At 45.8% G+C, this 23410-nt stretch overlaps 1 protein-coding gene across 10 annotated transcripts in view; it reads left to right on the top strand.

Moving 5' to 3' along the window:
* Positions 1 to 23410, top strand: part of ST7 (suppression of tumorigenicity 7) — a 174678-nt gene that overhangs the window by 113366 nt on the left and 37902 nt on the right. For all 10 annotated transcript variants that reach the window (XM_068996979.1, XM_068996952.1, XM_068996899.1 and 7 more), the window contains 2 exons: positions 12364 to 12518; positions 15545 to 15642. In XM_068996979.1, coding sequence (XP_068853080.1) covers positions 12364 to 12518; positions 15545 to 15642 — 253 coding nt within the window. The remainder of the gene's footprint in view (positions 1 to 12363; positions 12519 to 15544; positions 15643 to 23410) is intronic.

Here is a 23410-nt window from a genome sequence, read left to right as displayed (position 1 = left end):
GAGACATCGCAGTGATCTTATTGATGACCTCAGTGGGAATCTGACGCCGTCCATCTTGCCACTTCACTCCCAGGAACTGGATCTCTCGGGCAGGCCCCTTGACTTTGCTCTTCTTGATGGCGAAACCAGCTTTTAGGAGAATTTGGATTATTCTCTCTCCTTTCTCAAACACTTCTGTTGCGGTGTTCCCCCACACAATGATGTCATCAATGTACTGCAGATGTTCTGGGGCCTCACCCTTTTCCAGTGCAGCCTGGATCAGTCCATGGCAGATGGTGGGACTGTGCTTCCACCCCTGGGGCAGTCGGTTCCAGGTGTACTGCACACCCCTCCAGGTGAAAGCAAACTGGGGCCTGCACTCTGCTGCCAGAGGAATGGAGAAAAATGCATTGGCAATGTCAATGGTGGCATACCACTTTGCTGCTTTGGACTCCAGCTCATACTGGAGCTCCAACATGTCGGGCACAGCAGCGCTCAGCGGTGGAGTCACTTCATTCAAGCCACGATAGTCCACAGTCAATCTCCATTCCCCATCAGACTTGCGCACAGGCCAAATGGGGCTGTTGAAGGGTGAGTGGGTCTTGCTGACCACCCCTTGGCTCTCCAGCTCACGAATCATCTTGTGGATGGGAATCACAGCATCTCGATTTGTCCGATACTGCCGGCGGTGCACTGTCGAGGTGGCAATTGGCACTCGTTGCTCTTCCACTTTCAGGAGCCCAACTGCAGAAGGATTCTCAGACAGTCCGGACAGGGTGTTCAACTGCCTAATGCCCTCTGCCTCCACAGCAGCAATCCCAAACGCCCACCTGAGTCCCTTTGGGTCTTTGTAATAGCCATTCCGGAGGAAGTCTATGCCCAGAATACACGGGGCCTCTGGGCCGGTCACAATCGGATGCTTTTGCCACTCCTTCCCAGTCAGGCTCACCTCAGCTTCCAAAAGGGTCAACTGCTGTGATCCCCCGGTCACCCCAGCAATGGATACAGGTTCTGCCCCCACATGTCCCGATGGCATTAAAGTACACTGTGCCCCAGTATCAACCAATGCATCATATTTTTGTGGCTCTGATGTGCCAGGCCATCGGATCCACACTGTCCAGAAAACCCGGTTCTCCCGTGCCTCTTCCTGGCTAGAGGCAGGGCCCCTCTAGCCCTGGTTATCATTCTTTCCCTGGGCATACATACTAGAGGTACCTTCGAGGGGATCTGACATATCATCCTCCTGTCTGTAATACCTGGCAGCTCGGTCACGGGAGGCTGAGGCTACTTTCACCTTAGCGGAACCCCCTCGGTTAGTGCCTCCCTCCTTGAGTTCACGCACCCGCGCTGCCAGGACAGAAGTGGGTTTCCCATCCCACCTTCTCATGTCTTCCCCATGCTCACACAGGAAAAACCAGAGCTCAGCTCGTGGGGTGTACCCTCTCTCTCTCGCAGGGGGACGACGGGCTCTGACCTGGGGGCCTGTGACTCGCACTGGTGCCACACTGACCTTCCTCATCTCCTCCATCTCCTCCCTCATTTCCTTCCTCATCTCCTTCATCTCCTCTTTGAGGTCCTGGACCACAGCAGAGACATGAGCTTTCAGTGGACCATTGACCATGCTGTCATAATTCCTGAGCTTGTTGGCAACAGAGCCCACTGTTTCTCGGTTATTGTCAGCATCAATGGTTGCAATGAAGGTGGTGTATTGCGATGGCCCTAGTCTTGCCAGGTTCCACATCATCTGTCCTGTGCACCTGACCTTATCGGGGTCATTACCGTGCTGTCCATCCCTCCCAAAGAGTACCTCTAATACTGCCACCTCTCTTAGCTGTTGGATCCCTTCCTCAAGTGTCTTCCACTGCATTCTATGATGGTACTCCTGCATTCTCTCTTTGTGAATGAACCTTTCTCTCACACTCATTAAGAGCCGGTCCCAGAGAGAAAGGGGTCCTGGCTCCCTCACAAATATCTGGTTCACACCTGGGTCCTGGGTCAACGATCCCAGATACCTTGCCTCACCACTATCCAGTTGCACACTTGTGCCCATGAGGTCCCAAACCCGAAGCAGCCAGGTGGTATAAGGCTCACGCCCCCTTCGCACAATGTCGTCTCGCATACCACGGAGACTGTCGTACGACAGGGACTCAATGATGATTTCTGGCTCTGGCTCCCCTGCTGGTTGTGAGGGCCCTGGTTCCCCATCATCATTAACTGGTCGTACTGATTTGGTCTTACACTTCCTCCTTTGCACAGGGGCGACTGCTGCTGGCTGTACTTGTCCTTGGGGTTCAGCTGAAACCTGGGCGGTTGTAACATCCGTGGGTTCTGCTGCTGCACCGTCGGACTCACCCTCTTTGGGGCAGGGAGAGGTTTTTTCACTAGCTGAGGAGGTGTATTCCCTTAGCAATTGGCATATCTCCTGGCGCACCTGGCCCATCTCCTGGCACATCTCCTTGCGCACCTGGCCCATCTCCTGGCACATCTCCTTGCGCACCTGGCCCATCTCCTGGCATATCTCCTTGCGCACCTGGCCCATCTCCTGGCACATCTCCTGCATCCCTTTCGCCAGTACCCCCACCCATTTCGGGTAGTCCATTTCTGAGGTGGGCTGTTGGGCGGTATCAGGCTGTGGGGCAGGGTCTCTAGTGTCTGGGGCTGTGTCAGGCTCTGGGGCTGAATCAGGCTCTGGGGTAGGATCTCTAGTGTCTGGGGCCGTGTCAGGTTCCGGGGCAGGATCAGGCTCTGGGGTAGGAACTCTACTCTCTGGGGCCATGTCAGGTTCTGGGGCAGGGTCAGGCTCTGGGGCAGGATCTCTAGTCTCTGGGGCTGGTGTCTGGGTAGTTATCCAAGCCAGTCTCAATTTATCCTTGAATGCTAAATAGAGTAGGCCTACCAGCAGCAGGTGGTTAGTATTCAGAAGGAATCTAAACCCTTCAAAAATTGATGGGGTGGGTCCAAAGAACTGGTTGAGGGGTTGGGGGAAAACTTCCCCTGGTGTCATTTCCTCACAGAAGGTACCATTGTTAACATAACCCCAAAAACATGCGCTCAGTGTGTGATAGCCATTTATCCACGTGCCCACATTCCGGAGGAAGTTAAAAACCCATGAATTCCTCACCTTCTCGACCCACAGCACGAGCTGGATAACAGCAATGGTAGCCTTAGTGAGAGGACCCATATTCAAGTAGGGAGCTGCAAAGGGGAAGAATATAGCCACGGCCACATGCCACCCGAACCAGGGCAAAGTAGACCACATAGTGCTGCCTACCAAGGTTCCTATATCCAACACACCAAATTAAGTTATCCAGGAACTGTTATTCCTTTTTCACCTCTCTCTCTTAATGCCCTCAGGCCCCACGGTTGGGCGCCAAGATCTGTCTCGGTTTGAAAGACAGGTGTCTGCTAAGGAAGGCAGAAGCCTCCCTTGGAGTGGCAGATGTAACCCCTTTCCCTCTGAGTTATTATAATTTTGAAATCAAGGGTCTTTAGGCAAAGATGTGGGAAAATAGGAATAACAGTTCTTTACTATATATATATATATATATATATATATATATATATATATATATAACTAGTCAAACAAAACAACAACAACTATGACAGTAACAGCAAACACAAACCCAGTCCCGGCCTTCTCGGCTGTCAGGCTATTTCCCCTCGGGTGCAGTTCCGCTCGCAGCCGGCAGGGATCGCTGGCGGCTCCCGGTGAGCAGGGCAGGTGCGATGGTTCCCCCGCGGCTGCAGGGGGCGCTCCGGAGCGAGCTCGGGAAGCACGCGGCTGCTCTGATGCCCTGGGATCCCGGGGAAGGGTGGAACAAAGGAGCTTCACAAACCGGTGGGCAGCTGGTCCCGGAGTCTCGGAAACAGCAGGCTGGACTGGTAGGCTGGAGCGGCAGGCACAAACACAAATCCCGGGTGGCAGACGAGATGTATCCAAAAGGGGAACCCCCCGGGGCTCCAGGCAGGCAGGGTAAGCACGGCTACAGCGTAGCGAAGGCTCGAAGCAGCAGCGGGGCGGGCGGCCACAGCCCAGCCTCCAGCAGGGCAGGGAAAAGCAGCTTTGGGATCCCCGGTGTTGTTCCCAGCAGAGGGAAAGACGCCGAAAACGGGAACCAGCAGCTCTTCTCTCCGCGGCTTCTCTCTCCAGACGCTGAGAGCGAACTGAACTGCCCGCCAGGTGAGAACAAAAGCCTGGCCGGGCCCTTTTGTCTTTCTTAAGTATGGCTATCTCCTCTCAAGTATGGCCATTTATCTCCTAGCAACATGCTATGGGAAAAAATTCCTTTAACAGAAAAAAAACTAGGACTAAACTGAAACCCCAACATTATCCACCCCGAATTTTTTTTCCATACTAACATGTTACATGAAACTTAACTTTTTAACCATATAAATACAAGCATCACCTAAATTATATACATATGTACATGCTGATACTGATACAAGTACAGAGCCATGGGTAGTTCACCCTAAAACAAGGTCCCCTTGCGGTATGCATCGGGTCTCTCCATCCCTTTGCATCACCCACCAGGTACAACCTGGTCCCTGAGCAAAAACAACCCCACGGATGGGTTTGTCTTTGCTCAAGGCAGACTTTACCCAAACAGTTTTTCCAAGCATACCTCTCATGTGCACCACTGGAACCTTATCCCCATCTGTTGTTTGTAGGGGTTCGGATTGGGCAGGGCCGGCTCGGCTGGTGGAGCCTCGGGTGTTAACTAACCAGGTGGCTTTTGCTAAATGCACCTCCCAGTTTTTGAAACTCCCCCCACCCAGTGCCTTCAAGGTGGTTTTAAGCAGTCCATTACACCGCTCAACCTTCCCAGCTGCTGGTGCATGGTAAGGGATGTGGTACACCCACTCAATGCCATGTTCTCTAGCCCAGGTGTTTATAAGGCTGTTCTTGAAGTGAGTCCCATTGTCAGATTCAATCCTCTCAGGGGTACCATGCCTCCAAAGGACTTGCTTTTCAAGGCCCAAGATGGTGTTCCGGGCAGTAGCGTGAGGCACAGGGTAGGTCTCCAGCCATCCTGTGGTGGCTTCTACCATTGTGAGCACATGGCGCTTGCCTTGGCGGGTTTGAGGCAGTGTGATGTAATCAACCTGCCAGGCCTCCCCATACTTGTATTTGGACCACCGCCCACCATACCACAGGGGCTTCACCCGCTTGGCCTGCTTGATCGCAGCGCATGTCTCACAGTCATGGATGACCTGGGAGATACTGTCCATGGTCAGATCCACCCCTCGGTCTCGTGCCCACTTATAGGTGGCATCTCTGCCCTGATGGCCTGAGGCATCATGGGCCCATCGAGCTAGGAACAACTCTCCTTTATGTTGCCAATCCAGGTCTATCTGGGACACCTCTATTTTCGCAGCCTGATCTACCTGCTTGTTATTACGATGTTCTTCATTAGCCCGGCTCTTGGGAATGTGAGCATCTACATGACGGACCTTCACAGATAGCTTCTCTACTCGAGCGGCAATGTCTTTCCACTCCTCAGCAGCCCAGATTGGTTTTCCTCTGCGCTGCCATTTTGCCTTATTCCACCTTTCCAGCCAACCCCACAGAGCATTGGCTACCATCCATGAATCAGTGTAAAGGTAGAGCTTTGGCCACTTCTCTCTTTCAGCAATGTCCAGAGCTAATTGAACGGCTTTGAGTTCAGCAAATTGGCTCGATCCACCTTCTCCTTCCGTAGCCTGTGCAACTTGTCGTGTGGGGCTCCATACAGCGGCTTTCCATTTCCGGCTAGCGCCTACAATTCGGCAGGAACCATCAGTGAAGAGGGCATATTGTTTTTCACTCTCTGGTAGCTCGTTATACGGTGGGGCTTCTTCGGCACGCGTCACCTGCTCCTCTTCTTCTTCAGAAGATAACCCAAAAGTCTCACCTTCTGGCCAGTTCGTAATTATTTCCAAGATCCCAGGGCGACTTGGGTTTCCAATTCGGGCGCGCTGCGTGATGAGGGCGATCCATTTGCTCCAAGTAGCATCGGTGGCGTGATGCGTGGAGGGAACCTTTCCTTTGAACATCCACCCCAGCACCGGTAGTCGGGGTGCCAGGAGGAGTTGTGCCTCAGTTCCAATTACCTCTGAGGCAGCTTGGACTCCTTCATAAGCTGCCAAGATTTCTTTCTCTGTGGGAGTGTAGTTGGCTTCGGACCCTCTGTAGCTTCGGCTCCAGAATCCCAGCGGTCGGCCCCGAGTCTCACCAGGCACCTTCTGCCAGAGGCTCCAGGACAGACCATTGTTCCCGGCTGCAGAGTAGAGCACGTTCTTCACCTCTGGTCCTGTCCTGACTGGGCCAAGGGCTACGGCGTGAGCGATTTCCTGCTTGATCTGGGCAAAGGCTTGCTGCTGTTCAGGGCCCCAGTGGAAATCGTTCTTCTTTCGGGTAACCAGGTAGAGAGGGCTCACAATCTGGCTGTACTCAGGAATGTGCATCCTCCAGAAACCTATGGCGCCTAGGAAAGCTTGTGTTTCCTTCTTGTTGGTTGGTGGAGACATCGCAGTGATCTTATTGATGACCTCAGTGGGAATCTGACGCCGTCCATCTTGCCACTTCACTCCCAGGAACTGGATCTCTCGGGCAGGCCCCTTGACTTTGCTCTTCTTGATGGCGAAACCAGCTTTTAGGAGAATTTGGATTATTCTCTCTCCTTTCTCAAACACTTCTGTTGCGGTGTTCCCCCACACAATGATGTCATCAATGTACTGCAGATGTTCTGGGGCCTCACCCTTTTCCAGTGCAGCCTGGATCAGTCCATGGCAGATGGTGGGACTGTGCTTCCACCCCTGGGGCAGTCGGTTCCAGGTGTACTGCACACCCCTCCAGGTGAAAGCAAACTGGGGCCTGCACTCTGCTGCCAGAGGAATGGAGAAAAATGCATTGGCAATGTCAATGGTGGCATACCACTTTGCTGCTTTGGACTCCAGCTCATACTGGAGCTCCAACATGTCGGGCACAGCAGCGCTCAGCGGTGGAGTCACTTCATTCAAGCCACGATAGTCCACAGTCAATCTCCATTCCCCATCAGACTTGCGCACAGGCCAAATGGGGCTGTTGAAGGGTGAGTGGGTCTTGCTGACCACCCCTTGGCTCTCCAGCTCACGAATCATCTTGTGGATGGGAATCACAGCATCTCGATTTGTCCGATACTGCCGGCGGTGCACTGTCGAGGTGGCAATTGGCACTCGTTGCTCTTCCACTTTCAGGAGCCCAACTGCAGAAGGATTCTCAGACAGTCCAGACAGGGTGTTCAACTGCCTAATGCCCTCTGCCTCCACAGCAGCAATCCCAAACGCCCACCTGAGTCCCTTTGGGTCTTTGTAATAGCCATTCCGGAGGAAGTCTATGCCCAGAATACACGGGGCCTCTGGGCCGGTCACAATCGGATGCTTTTGCCACTCCTTCCCAGTCAGGCTCACCTCAGCTTCCAAAAGGGTCAACTGCTGTGATCCCCCGGTCACCCCAGCAATGGATACAGGTTCTGCCCCCACATGTCCCGATGGCATTAAAGTACACTGTGCCCCAGTATCAACCAATGCATCATATTTTTGTGGCTCTGATGTGCCAGGCCATCGGATCCACACTGTCCAGAAAACCCGGTTCTCCCGTGCCTCTTCCTGGCTAGAGGCAGGGCCCCTCTAGCCCTGGTTATCATTCTTTCCCTGGGCATACATACTAGAGGTACCTTCGAGGGGATCTGACATATCATCCTCCTGTCTGTAATACCTGGCAGCTCGGTCACGGGAGGCTGAGGCTACTTTCACCTTAGCGGAACCCCCTCGGTTAGTGCCTCCCTCCTTGAGTTCACGCACCCGCGCTGCCAGGACAGAAGTGGGTTTCCCATCCCACCTTCTCATGTCTTCCCCATGCTCACACAGGAAAAACCAGAGCTCAGCTCGTGGGGTGTACCCTCTCTCTCTCGCAGGGGGACGACGGGCTCTGACCTGGGGGCCTGTGACTCGCACTGGTGCCACACTGACCTTCCTCATCTCCTCCATCTCCTCCCTCATTTCCTTCCTCATCTCCTTCATCTCCTCTTTGAGGTCCTGGACCACAGCAGAGACATGAGCTTTCAGTGGACCATTGACCATGCTGTCATAATTCCTGAGCTTGTTGGCAACAGAGCCCACTGTTTCTCGGTTATTGTCAGCATCAATGGTTGCAATGAAGGTGGTGTATTGCGATGGCCCTAGTCTTGCCAGGTTCCACATCATCTGTCCTGTGCACCTGACCTTATCGGGGTCATTACCGTGCTGTCCATCCCTCCCAAAGAGTACCTCTAATACTGCCACCTCTCTTAGCTGTTGGATCCCTTCCTCAAGTGTCTTCCACTGCATTCTATGATGGTACTCCTGCATTCTCTCTTTGTGAATGAACCTTTCTCTCACACTCATTAAGAGCCGGTCCCAGAGAGAAAGGGGTCCTGGCTCCCTCACAAATATCTGGTTCACACCTGGGTCCTGGGTCAACGATCCCAGATACCTTGCCTCACCACTATCCAGTTGCACACTTGTGCCCATGAGGTCCCAAACCCGAAGCAGCCAGGTGGTATAAGGCTCACGCCCCCTTCGCACAATGTCGTCTCGCATACCACGGAGACTGTCGTACGACAGGGACTCAATGATGATTTCTGGCTCTGGCTCCCCTGCTGGTTGTGAGGGCCCTGGTTCCCCATCATCATTAACTGGTCGTACTGATTTGGTCTTACACTTCCTCCTTTGCACAGGGGCGACTGCTGCTGGCTGTACTTGTCCTTGGGGTTCAGCTGAAACCTGGGCGGTTGTAACATCCGTGGGTTCTGCTGCTGCACCGTCGGACTCACCCTCTTTGGGGCAGGGAGAGGTTTTTTCACTAGCTGAGGAGGTGTATTCCCTTAGCAATTGGCATATCTCCTGGCGCACCTGGCCCATCTCCTGGCACATCTCCTTGCGCACCTGGCCCATCTCCTGGCACATCTCCTTGCGCACCTGGCCCATCTCCTGGCATATCTCCTTGCGCACCTGGCCCATCTCCTGGCACATCTCCTGCATCCCTTTCGCCAGTACCCCCACCCATTTCGGGTAGTCCATTTCTGAGGTGGGCTGTTGGGCGGTATCAGGCTGTGGGGCAGGGTCTCTAGTGTCTGGGGCTGTGTCAGGCTCTGGGGCTGAATCAGGCTCTGGGGTAGGATCTCTAGTGTCTGGGGCCGTGTCAGGTTCCGGGGCAGGATCAGGCTCTGGGGTAGGAACTCTACTCTCTGGGGCCATGTCAGGTTCTGGGGCAGGGTCAGGCTCTGGGGCAGGATCTCTAGTCTCTGGGGCTGGTGTCTGGGTAGTTATCCAAGCCAGTCTCAATTTATCCTTGAATGCTAAATAGAGTAGGCCTACCAGCAGCAGGTGGTTAGTATTCAGAAGGAATCTAAACCCTTCAAAAATTGATGGGGTGGGTCCAAAGAACTGGTTGAGGGGTTGGGGGAAAACTTCCCCTGGTGTCATTTCCTCACAGAAGGTACCATTGTTAACATAACCCCAAAAACATGCGCTCAGTGTGTGATAGCCATTTATCCACGTGCCCACATTCCGGAGGAAGTTAAAAACCCATGAATTCCTCACCTTCTCGACCCACAGCACGAGCTGGATAACAGCAATGGTAGCCTTAGTGAGAGGACCCATATTCAAGTAGGGAGCTGCAAAGGGGAAGAATATAGCCACGGCCACATGCCACCCGAACCAGGGCAAAGTAGACCACATAGTGCTGCCTACCAAGGTTCCTATATCCAACACACCAAATTAAGTTATCCAGGAACTGTTATTCCTTTTTCACCTCTCTCTCTTAATGCCCTCAGGCCCCACGGTTGGGCGCCAAGATCTGTCTCGGTTTGAAAGACAGGTGTCTGCTAAGGAAGGCAGAAGCCTCCCTTGGAGTGGCAGATGTAACCCCTTTCCCTCTGAGTTATTATAATTTTGAAATCAAGGGTCTTTAGGCAAAGATGTGGGAAAATAGGAATAACAGTTCTTTACTATATATATATATATATATATATATATATATATATATATAACTAGTCAAACAAAACAACAACAACTATGACAGTAACAGCAAACACAAACCCAGTCCCGGCCTTCTCGGCTGTCAGGCTATTTCCCCTCGGGTGCAGTTCCGCTCGCAGCCGGCAGGGATCGCTGGCGGCTCCCGGTGAGCAGGGCAGGTGCGATGGTTCCCCCGCGGCTGCAGGGGGCGCTCCGGAGCGAGCTCGGGAAGCACGCGGCTGCTCTGATGCCCTGGGATCCCGGGGAAGGGTGGAACAAAGGAGCTTCACAAACCGGTGGGCAGCTGGTCCCGGAGTCTCGGAAACAGCAGGCTGGACTGGTAGGCTGGAGCGGCAGGCACAAACACAAATCCCGGGTGGCAGACGAGATGTATCCAAAAGGGGAACCCCCCGGGGCTCCAGGCAGGCAGGGTAAGCACGGCTACAGCGTAGCGAAGGCTCGAAGCAGCAGCGGGGCGGGCGGCCACAGCCCAGCCTCCAGCAGGGCAGGGAAAAGCAGCTTTGGGATCCCCGGTGTTGTTCCCAGCAGAGGGAAAGACGCCGAAAACGGGAACCAGCAGCTCTTCTCTCCGCGGCTTCTCTCTCCAGACGCTGAGAGCGAACTGAACTGCCCGCCAGGTGAGAACAAAAGCCTGGCTGGGCCCTTTTGTCTTTCTTAAGTATGGCTATCTCCTCTCAAGTATGGCCATTTATCTCCTAGCAACATGCTATGGGAAAAAATTCCTTTAACAGAAAAAAAACTAGGACTAAACTGAAACCCCAACACTTCCTTGGACAGCTTGTGCCAGTGCTCAGTCACCTTTACAGTAAAAAAAGTGTTTCTGAGGTTCAGGGGGAACCTCCTGTGTCTCATTTTGTGCCCATTGCCTCTGGTCCTGTCACTGGGAACCACTAAAAAGAGCCTGGCACTGTCCTCTTTGCCCCCTTACTTCAGGTATTTACAAACTTTGACAAATTCCCCCCAAAGCCTTCTCTTCTCCAGAATGAACAGTTGCAGCTCTCTGAGCCTTTTCTCATATGTGAGATACCCCAGTCCCTAATCACCTTTGTGGCCCTTCATTGGACTCTCTGCAGTATGTCCATGTCCCTCTTGTACTGGGGAGCTCAGAACTGGACACAGCACACCCACACGTGGCCTCATCAGGGCTGGCTAGAGGGGAAGGATCACCTCCCTCACTAGTGGAAATACGTCTAGTGCAGCTCTGCTGCAGGGGCACGTTGCTGTTTTGGTTTTTGCTTGGTCTGGGTTGGGTTTTCTTCGTTGTTGTTGTTGTTTTAGCTCTACAACTACATTTATAATCCATTCTTTTTATATGCCAATTAAATGCAGTTCTATTGATTCTTTTATGCCATTACAGTAAGGAAAACAGTTTATATTAAAACAATAGTGCATAAAACTAGTCTTGATTTCCAGAAAGAGTTGTAGAGATGTAGGCTTAGTGAGACAGTGCTTTACTTTCTGGGACAGCTGTCAGTAGGTGTACTCAAGGGCTGAGTGATGTAGTACCTAAAGATGAGAGTCGTGGTGTTGTTGACAGAATATTTATTTGACGCTTCCGGCCAATTGTGGTTGGAGGCCGCTGCGTCCTCCTGGAAAGCGTCCCAGATGAGGCTGCTTCGGCTGGCACCACACAGACACTCAGCCTCCGCCCAACAGCGCTGGGCTGTGCCCACAGACGCCACGCACACGTACGCCACCGGGAAGTTGTTGAGTGCGTCACCACAAATAACGAGGCGGCAGGGGTCCTTCACACAGAGTTCCATGGGAGTTAACTGCTGTGGAAGGGTTCCAAGGGTGAAGAGCCAAGAACACAGCAGGGCCCAGGGTATGAGGGTGACAAGGGGCAGAGAGAGGGCCAAGGCCCAATGGAGAAAGAGCCAAGGAGAGGAGCATAGACAGGGCCAGGGTACACAACCCAATGGGGAAACATGGAGGGGGGAGCCGAGGACCAAGAGCTTATGGAAAAGCGGGGAAGGGAAAACATTCCAGGACATGAACTTATAAGGGGTCCAGGGGGTGGAGAGTTAGCAAACCAATCAGGGTAACAGAACTGGGGTACATTAACAAAAAGTGACAGAGCACCTTGGGAGAGGCGCTTTTGATCACCCTGCCTTAAGGCTTACCCAAGGGGGTTGATTCAAACTTTGGGGCTGTCTCACCATACCCAGGCCCTCTAGCTCACAGGCTGCCCCTGCAACATTTATTCATCAGAATAATTAATCAGAAAGGTACATGGACAAAATTTCCTTGCCTCTGTATTTAGCACATCCTTTCCAGTCTGCATGTCTTCATACAGTTTTTACATCATGGACCTTTCTCATGGTTTTTCATTTGATATTTTTGCAGGTGTGCTACTGCTTATATTCTCTTAGCTGAAGAGGAAGCAACAACAATTGTAGAAGCAGAGAAGCTGTTCAAGCAGGCTCTGAAAGCTGGAGAGGGCTGTTACAGGCGCAGTCAGCAGCTACAGCACCACGGTGCCCAATATGAAGCCCAACACAGTAAGTTTCTTAGGAGGGAGAGAAGTTCCAAGGAGTTCTCTGGATTTGGGGGTTTGGTTTTTTTTGTTTTCCCTCTAAGAACTAATCACTCAGTGTTTGACATTGGCTAAAATATGGCCCTAGAGCCAGACTCTTCTGTTTTAGTGTTTTTGCTTGATTCTGTTGCTGAGCTATCAATGCTCAGATTACAGACGTGCCTTTATTTTGTAATGGCAGAAAATATTGTAGCATGTACTTAACAGAAAAGAAAAGGTATCAGAGCCAAAGAGATCTAATATTCAGAAAAAGCTGGACACCATTTAAGGAAGTTTAGCCATTTTTCAGACCCGGGTTAATGTTGTGAAAAGGCAGTAAAGAATGGTGGAAGCAGGAGTGAAGTGATGCTTTGCCTGCTTTTTTCCATCAGCTCTGAGAGTAAATGCTTACACTGTTGTTCCATGTAAAAGTTAATGAGGCCAGTTAGCCAGTGGCACATTTGAAGTTAGTTGCATTTGTTAAGAAAGGTCACAGAAGCATAAAAATTAACAACTGAAATAATAAAGTACTTTAATTGAAAGTCTAGGGTTTTATTACTTTTTAAAAAATTTTGAATAAGCATGTCTATCTGCTGTTATATTTATTAAATACTCCTTAAATCTAAGAAAATACAATCACTGATAGTAAATGACCAAAAAGATGATAAAACAAACAGTCAAGGTTATTTCTAGACTACAATGGCTACCTTAGGCAAAAATAATACCAAATAATTACATAAATACAAGCACTAGCATATTTTTGGTCCTCCTCAGGTTTCTTAGGACCTAAATTCACAGCCTCTGGCTATTTTACATAATTTGAAGATTACTGATAAAAATTGCACATAGTAAAATTGTCTGTGATCCCTGATTTCAAAAGTGTCTGCAAGTCTATACCTGAAAACCTGAGGTTTCATAAAGCTTGGGGGTAGTATTTTAAGCATTTGTTGGTTGTAAAACTGTATTTTGGATGATTTGTTCATTTTTGCTGGAAGTAAAAATATAGAGTAGCTGAGCCCTTGAAGCAATTTTTGTGCTGTAGCAGGTTTATGGTTGTCTATGAAACCTTAATTTGTGGACTCAATCCATCCTGAGTACAGCAATTCTATGAAGAGTACACAGTAAGTAGTTAGTAAGCACTCTCACGATGTTTTTGTCCAAGGTAACCTGAGAAAGTTTGTGCAGGCAGATACAAGTATGGTATTTCCATAACCTGTGTGTACTAGATGGCTACTGTCATTATCAGATTTGACACCCTGAACTTTCAGTACTTCAGCAGAGGAAGTAACCTGTTGAATCACAAAACTGAGTGCATTGTCACAGAGCAGGGAGGCTGAAAAGTGACTGCCAGCTCTGGCTGTGTCTTCAGGAGGATCTTCAGGAGGGGCTAGATCATCCCACATCTCTGTACCACCCGGTCTCCCCTTGAAAATGTCAGTGTGTACCCACAGAAATTAGAGAAGCTCCAGCCTCAGATGTTGCCTTGGACAGGGGCTTCACATAGAATTCTTTTGATTATATGCTGGACTTTTGCATGGTTTACAAAGGTGGAGAGGAGGGACTGTGGACACATGTGTTGCAGTTCCATGGTTCTGAGAAGTCTTGGAGTCCATTTCTGGTCTTCAAAGTTGATTCTGGGATGAAAAGTGGGCATTTCATCTTTTAAAGGTGAAAAACACTGTAATCTCTTGAACAGTAACATATTATTCTATGTTTCTGTTTATTCATGTGTTCCACCTCCTTCATAGCATATTTTGTTAGACCATAAATTTTGAGAGTAAATAATGACTTTTGAGTACCCAACTTGCCCTCTTTCAAAAGGTGCTAGTTTATAGAAAGTAAGGGCAATCTTATTTTTAAGATTGCTCATGTTAGGCATCCCAAATCATTAGTAACCTCAGAGAATTTTGGCCTGAAAGATTATCTTGATTTCATAGTAAGTAAATGCCTTTTGACAATTCCTGCTCAAAATCCTGAAGAGAAGCTTAACCTGAAATGTATACCTCATGGCACACTACATAAACATGTTGAAACAGATGTAACTGATAAATTGTGTATTAAATATATAGGAATCAATAAAGAGATAAGGAATTAGGTAATACAGAATATAGCTAAAGAAATTCTTCCCTCCCTTATTTATCTTTTTCCTCTAAAGTAAGTCCTTTCAACCTCCTGCTTAATCTATTTGAAAATTTTAATCACAGCTTTAAAATGGTTCATAGGTACTTGGAATGTTTTCAGCACATGTTGTTCTTATTATGAAAGGCTTGAAAATTTTAGGAATAGGGTAAAATCTTTACAGACCAGATGCTATACACAAAGATAATTTGTAGCAGGTGTCTTACATTTTCATGATTCAGTAATTTTGTAGATGATTATCTGCCCGCTCATTTCCTGTTGGTCCAGAAGCATTTTAAGAGTTCACATTCGAAGTGAATGAGGATTGAAAGGAGTAAGAATTCTCCAAGAGAATAATTATCGCAGCTGTTTAGTTTCTGTTGTCTTTGCTGTTAGGGAATCTTCTAGCACATAGGACTGTCATATCTGAAACATGTTAATTTGCCATCCACAGTTTGTGGTGTGAGGAATTTGAAGATGGCAGTTGGGTAATGAGTAAAGGCTGTAAACAGAAAGTTCAGTGTATACTTTTCTTCTAATCATTAAGAAGAAGATTGTTAGAGGATGAGGATTTGCTTTAATACTTCTTGTTGACAAACATGTACATAATAACTGTACCTTCAGATCTTCTTATATTTCACCAGTGCAAGGCCAACCCAAGAGTACTTATTTATACCACTGTATATCTGGATTAATTCCACTGATTTCTGTAATGCCACATCTAAATCTTCAGAATTTGGTAACTTTTTATCAAAATTCTTGTGAAAACATTGGTGGTAGCGACTAAGAAAAAAATTGAAAGAAAACTGTGTTTCCTTTTGTATTGGAATACTATAAATGAACCTTTGTTTTATCTTTTTTATCTTAATGCTGTTTCTTTTTCCTCTTGTACAGGAAGGGACACCAATGTGTTAGTATATATTAAAAGAAGGCTGGCAATGTGTGCAAGGAAGCTGGGGAGGACCAGGGAAGCAGTAAAAATGATGAGAGATGTGAGTTTGGATTTCTTTCACATGTGATATTTGCATAATAGTAGTATAGAAATTGTACATTTTCTTGCAAGTTAGCAGCCATTCCTGCTTCATTCATCACTGCTGTTCTTTTGTATGTATAATGTGCATAAAGACTAACTTAAGTGATCATTTATTTATAAGGTTATAAAAGCAGCATCAAATACCAAATGGACAGTTACCCATGCAGACTGAATTTTCCATCCTGGTACATGTGCAATGAAGTTCAGTCTTTAATTATTTGATCATGAAGTTAGTAACATTTTTTTTCTGAACTGTGTAGTGAATGCTGCTAACTTCTTAAGCAGATCTTAAGTATTCTGTTTTCTCCTTCAAAACTGCAGTTTGGCTCTGTGCATTGTTTGCATTACACTATTCAGATATGAGGACAGTGTTATTTATTCATGCAAAACCTATCACTGAAAAGTCAAACCCCAAGTAATGAATCTGTAATGAACTGAACCCCCTCTGAGAAGGGAGCTGACTGTATTCTGGCTTTGTGGGCAGGGGAGCTACCATTGGTAGTCATAAATCAGTAAGCTACAAAGCTGCAGACTTGAAACCCCGAACAGTAGTGATTTTGGAGATGGCAGAAGGGGCAGCTGTTCACATTAGGCAATGTATATGTTTCAAATATGTAGAAGGCTCAAAGCTTAGATGTAGCTGTGAATGCCCAGCATTTCTTTCATTGATATTCCCAGGATGCAGATTAGGAACACAGTTCTTTGAGGGGGTGACTTACATCACCTGAGGTAGCAAATCTGTGACAGAAGGAGGAATGGAGCCCTACAGCTCTGGGTAGATGATGGTAAAACTACCTCCCAGTTTCCTGTGTTTCTTACACTTCATATTCCAGCTCCCACAAAAAAAACAGGAAGCGATGAATCCAGAAAGATACATAGTTCTGCAAATTAAGATGCAGGTGTTAAATTTTAAATGCACAAAATGAAATCCCAGACCAGAATGAAGCACCTGTAAAGTGTGCTTTAGGCAGCTCAGATGAATGGTTCCGAAATCTGCCTAGTGAAAAGGGAAATTCTTGTTGCAAGTCAGTGGGAATTTTAATACAAAAAGGAAAATTACTTTCTCTGGAGCTGAGACACTTGCATCAATGGCAGTAGGGCAAGTGTGTTTGCCAGCTTGGAATCCAGTACTCAACATCTTCTTCTGGAACTGGAGCACTCATGAGTATTTTTTGAAAGCATTGAGCAGAGTTCGCTATAATAATGCAGGTTCTCATCCTAAATATCTGCCAGATGGTAAGTGGTGAGTAACTTATTTTCCTGACTCTTGCTGGGACTCTTCAGTCACACAACTCTCAGTCTCCAGAATCACTAGAATCCCAGACAGAGGTGTTGAAAAAGAGCTTGTCAAAAAACCAGCCATTGTACAGCTAGGAGTGTGAGAGAGGGATGAGGAAGAAAGACCTGGTTTAGCACTCTTCTGGTCAGCTGGGAGAATGTTGATTTCAAAAACATTGTTTTCAGTCCAGCCAGCTCTGCTGATGCTTCATGAATTTTGTTACACAAGTACTGTGGGACAAATACTGAAATGTTTTGGGACAAACATTGGAATTCTACGTTCTGGCATTAATACAGAAAAATGATAAAATTTTGAATCTCCCATTCAAATATCACACATCATAATTATTCCAACTTCTGGAGCTTACTATGGGCTGCTGAATGTGTTTTATGATTTGTAGATAGGGCCATGGGGAACAGATACTCTGTGAAGCCTTCTTCTGCTCCTGTCAATGTGTATGGATATTTGTGTTTGCAGAACACTTGGTTTGGGGACTTGGGTGGTCTATCTAGTCCTAGATTTCTTATGCAAAGTGAGAAGCAGAGCTTTGATTAGCAAATGACCTATTTTGTCACTAGAGATAAAATTGTCTGAAATTTATAAGCAAAATAGAAAATTGTTGAAATTAAGTACAACGTGGATCTTGAGAGTTAGCAATAACAGGAAGATCCAAAGTCTTCAGTTATTAGACATCTGAAGGACAGAAAACACTCTTCAACAGGAATATTTTGTTAAAATGGAAGGACTGAATGCGAGACAAGGGAGGTATAAAGACAGAATTTCATCTTGGAGAGTTTCAGCTCAGATCAAAGCATTCTGTTTTTTTCCACACACAGACACTGAGCCAAATCCTCAGAACTGAATTTAGATGCCTCTAGAGCTCTTCATTTTAAGCAAGCAGAGCTGAGAATTAGCAAGTCTCTAGAGGAAATATAAAAGCAGCAGTAACTCTAGGTCACAGCTCCAGTACACTGGGAGCAAGATGAGGGTCAAGTCAGCTTTGCAGATGCTTTTCTTAGACTGGCTTGGAGCTACTTATTTCTGATGAATGCATATCCTCCATTTCTTCATAGAAGACGTAAATAGTACACTTACGGAGAGGTTTGAAGAACATGAATCTGTCATTGAAGGTTTCTTCATGATTGATGAGGAAGGAGATGAATTTATTCATCCTAAAAAGAGTATGAAGAATACGTTGGCTAGGGACTGCTGAATCTAGCATCAGAGGGCGGAGGCCCTGTTTGTGTTTGAAAGATTGAAAACAGGTTTCTCAAGATGTGGAACATGATGGAAATGAAGTGTTAAGAGGTTCATGACACCATCTGGGAAATATGATTGGGATGTAGTGGTCTTTGCCACTTTGAAAAACTAAAATATTTGAGAGTGTTTAATTCATTGCATATATGAGGCCATCTTGAGGACATTACTGATGGATTAGATTGTCTTGCTTAAATTTTATGTAAGAAAAGACTGAGATCCTACTTAAAGTACCTTAATGAAAGGGAAATGAGTTGTTGGTGACTTAAATAAGAGTTTGATTTTATGGTTTTATACACTGCTGATATAAAAATCATATTTCTTAGTATTATACTGAAGGTATTTAAAACAAGGTTGTTTTTTTTAAAACTGATTTAAAAAACTGTTTAAAAATCAAGGGTGCTTTAATTTTAAAAAATTGGGTAGGAATTTCTGTTGCTTCTGTGAGTGATTTTGAGAGAGTATTTTTTTGCTGGCTTTGTTGCTTGGATGTAACTCGCTCAGTGGAGTTGAATTAATGAGAATTATGAACCTGTAGTTTCCATGGAAACATGTAATGAAATCATACATAGGTGTTGCTTTTGCTTGTATTTCTGATGATAATTATTTACTATATTTTGCTATAGAAACCAGCAGCTGTCACTATTTGTATATATTAACTTGTGATCTCATTTTGATTAGTGTGTTGTTGGAATAACTCCAGTGTAGTCAACAGAATTATTCCAGCTTTATTATTGTTTATACAGAGCATGATATGGTCTGTGAGGGAACTAGATTGCTTTTACTGTCCCTGAGGAGAAAGTCTACAGTGCTCGTTGTTTTACTTGTTGTGCTGATTACGTTAGGAGGATTTAAAGTAGTGCGTTCTAAATGATTTTGGAGAATTTAGTATGTGCAGAGGCGAAAGGCCATAATGGTGGCTGTGAGTAATCTTCATGTTGAACTGTCCTTGTGGGCAGTGTTGCAAGCCAGTGATGGTGATGAGCAAGAGTTGCCTTTTGTGCCACCTGCTTTCCATCTGCTCCTTTCAGATTCCCTCACCATTACAATGGAAGAAAACAGGAATGTGCTAGGTTTGCGTTTTGTGTTTTTCATTGATTGAAAACAGAGAGGATGTGGAGGGTATGCAAAGTCCCTTCACTTTCTGCTTTGTGGGCAACTGGATCAGTGACTGCACCACTGAATTCAGGAGCAGGCCAACACAGTCACTTTTCTTAATTGGGTCACTGTAAATACAGGTGAAAATGTACCATGCAAGAAAATGAATTTTCAATTAATTGGAGCTTCTTGAGATTGTTCTGGAGAACATTTGGTCTGTGGAACAAGCTTTAATTGAAGGGTGATGTATGTTTATGAAGGAGCAGGGTGGCAGGCAGAATGTGTGCTAGTGGACAAAGCAAGTGGAACCTCTTAATTGCTTCCTCCTTCAGGGAGAAAATGAAAGAAACTCATTCTAGAGTGTATTTATCTCCTGCCCCATGAGCCTGCACTCCCTCAAAGATTGCTTTGTGTTCTTAATAAGTATATATTTCTGAGACATGGTGGAATTGCTACTTGCTCTATGCTCAGCAACTTTGTTTAGAAATGAGTAAGGTTTAGGGAGAGAAGAAGGTCTCCAGGTCTTCCTTAGGTCTGGAGAAGGATAGAAAAAAACCCACTTTTTAAGGGTCAGGAAAGTGTATTTTATTTCTAATATCAGTTGTATCTGCTGAGAAATTACTCTTCAGATCATGATAAAGGACCTAGAAGTCTGCTTTTACATATTTAGCTCTGAGAACTTTGCTGAGGATATTTCAGTTGAATGTTTATGTGTTCATCTTGGTGCTCACTTGCAGTCTCTAAATGTGTATTTTTATGCCACAGAGGACACCTAAACAGCTTGTGTTGTCTCTTGCTGCATGCTTATCAATTGGCTGCATGAAAAGTGGGCTGCCCTAAGAATCTAAAATGGTTTAAGAGGTTATGTCACTTGAAGGGTACTCAATCACACTAAATCAATTTTAATGATATGGGTAGGTTTGGTTTTTATCTTTTTATGATCAGTGGTATTAGTGATTTTTTCTGGGATGATAGTTCTGCAAATCTAGCATACTTTCTAGTCAGCTTCTTTTGCTGAGCTTTGAATAAGGATTTCTATTCAATATTCTATTGAATTCTGTATTCTTGTGTGCATTGCTGATTTCTTTTTGAGTAAGACAAATACATAGCCAGGACAGTGTTCTGCACCTCAAATTATCAAGTTGTGTGAAACAAAGAGAGTACTTATTGCTAATAAAGATGTTATGATCCCTAGAAACTTAACAACACAATTTCTGCAGCTGCTTGCATCGACGGCTACTGTCTGTCTCTCCCAAATGCTGCTGTGCTTGAGGCAAGGGTGGGTGAGTCAGACTCTTTGGCTTGTGTTACACAGGTCAGGTTAGGCAGGCTGCTCTGCCTTGAGTGGGATTCTAGCTTTATTAACATCTGTAGCAGTTGTTTAAAGTACCCTTTATTAAAATTTGAAGGGAGAGTACTTAGTTCAATGAGACCAAGTGTTACCTCAGATTTTAGAAGAGCGCTACTCTTGTGAATGGTGACATTTGTCAGTCTCCACCACAGAGTGATATCTTCAGTTAATTCTTGTTCTGATACACAAGCACTGCAATAATGGCAAGTGATAAATGCTGATTTTAACATTTTCATATGTTTGAAATCTGGTCACATATTCACATGGTATGGTAAGTTGGTAGGGCAAGTTGGAATATCCCTCATTTCAGTGGACTCTTAAACAAAATGGAGACTTCCGTGATTCCCCTAATGATGTTTATCCCTTCCTTTAACTTCACATCCTCAGACCCCTCACTTTTAGTCACGATTGTGATTCTGTCCAGAACCTCAGAAGCTAGAAATTTGGTGACTACTGCCTAAACTTACAATAATGTTTCTCATATAAATTACAGGTTTCCAGTGTTGTCATTCTATTAAGATAGAATATAGTCACACAGTCTTGGTAGGACCCGTGGTAACCTGGACTCCTTTTTGTTCACCATCTTGCATCACTCCATGTTCAGAGACTTTGTATAGTACTTTTATTATTTTCCATCTCTCTGGAATCTGCTAGCTCATTTTTGAGGTCCTAGATAATTTCCTCACTTTAATTTCACTTAAAAATCCATTTCTAAAAATATGTTAGTTTCTGAAAAAAGTACTTTGGGACATTCTTTCAATGATTAATTCTGCTTCTATCTACTGCTTCTGCCACCTCTTAGTAACCAGTTTCAGGGAGAATTAGATATATTAAATATGAATTTTCATGAACAGGTTGTTTCTAGTAGAAGGTATCCCTGTCCTCAGCAGGGGAGTTGGAACAAGATGATCTGAAAGTCCTTTCTAACCCAAACCATTCTGTGAATCTGTAATGCAAATAAAGCTTTTTTTTTTGGGCAGGACTACAAGTAATGACTTTATTTTCATGCTTTATAGAGTTACTAGTATTTGATGTAACAAACATTATTATAATTTAGCACTGTTACTAGTTTTATATAATGTAATTGTTTAGTAGTAAAGTGTAAAATCTGGAACAGCTTGTGCTCTTCTGGGTTCATGCCACATCTACCTTTAAAATTCTCTTTATACCTGAAAGACATGCATTTTTACGGCATAGTCCAAATAACAGCATTTTGTAATTATCTTCTTTAAAGAACTTAAGTCATGCTCTAAAGACTTCAATCTTCCAATTAAGAGAGAACATAAAGGCTGCATGTTCTAACATATTTCCTTAGAGTATGCATATTTAGTAAGATACTTTTCACTTCATTTACTCATTGTTAATCCTACATTGAAGAGAAGTCATATTATCTTTGAATATTACGCAGAACTAGGCCTAAATTCAATTTTAAAATTGAATGTTGGCAAATTATAAGCCTGTGCCATCCCACAGTGTAAACTGGATCTGGGTCTCTTTTCTGACAGTCTGAAGTTGTCAAATTTCCTGAATTCCACATACAAGGAAAATACGAGGATCCTACTGGCTACTCATTTCTGAGCTTCAAAACAACAGGATCTGACAGATTTGGTTTCTTAGCTCCTATCCCCTCTGAGCTGTAAAAGAGTAACTGTGGAGCTGCTTCCAAGTAGAACAGTGATTATTTACCAAAAGGAATGCAGCACTTAAAGAAATTAATGAATTGACAGAATCCTACTTTTGTTATAATTAAGCAGAACTTTAATTCAGGTAGGTCCAGTGTATTTAATTAATTTTCCAACTCCAAGAGCTGGGACAGTGTTTACATCACAGGAATCCACTCACAATGAGACGGTGGTGGAATGACTTGCACTTTTAGGACCAGGAGTTAGACTAATTTTTAAGCATTTGACATTGCTAACAGAGCCTTTTTGAGTGCTAACTTCAGTCTGCTGACAGTGTTTCTGCCCCTCTGTCCTTGACAGGTGAGCTGGCCAGGAGAACAACTTAGGATTAGTGTATCTAGTTAGATGTCAGAAGGTCAACATGGAGTGACATGTTGCAAAAGGCCAGGGTGAGCTTCAGTCAGAGCGTAGACATCTGAAAGGTCATCTGCAGACAATGAAGCCCACAGAAATGGAGGCTTCTGTTTTTCTACTCAGAAATGGCTTGGAGTTCTACCTTTCCTACCTTGTTCAGTTAACAGATTACAGGTCATATGCCAGAAAGCAGTTTATGCAAAGCACTTGTGAAAAGGCTGGTGCTGTCCATACTGTGTTCTTGGTCCTTCAGTTTTGGTGGATAGTTGCACCTGAAAGATGGCAGCCTCGGTCATTCCTCGTTTAGGAGCCAGAGTTTTCCATTTCAGATACCCACTGCAGGAACATACGCATTAGGAATTAAGGTTGTAACAGTTTCACAGTTTGCACTGAATTTCCCTTGTTTGCTTGTTGTTTCTTTATTTTAAGATTAATTATGAATGCATTCAGTTGAATACATTGATCTGAAAATATTATTGTTTGTTTGTGGAGAAATAGGAGTACAAGCAATGAATAATTGCATGCCCTGCCAATAGAAGTTGTGACCATGCATACAACCATAATGCAAATGGAGAAGAAATGTGTCAACACCAGGTTATATATATAACATCATTCATTGTCTGTTGGGGTCCCTCACCCTGCCATGGGGCCCTGGGGGAGGGGCCCTGGGGGGGAGAGACACGGGGTTTCCCTGCCCCTGTCAGCC

The sequence above is a fragment of the Aphelocoma coerulescens genome, chromosome 1A (assembly GCF_041296385.1).
Source record: "Aphelocoma coerulescens isolate FSJ_1873_10779 chromosome 1A, UR_Acoe_1.0, whole genome shotgun sequence".
Taxonomy (NCBI): Eukaryota; Metazoa; Chordata; class Aves; order Passeriformes; family Corvidae; genus Aphelocoma; species Aphelocoma coerulescens.
The sequence above is the reverse complement of the archived record's forward strand: the minus strand, read 5'-3'. Positions and strand labels throughout refer to the sequence as shown.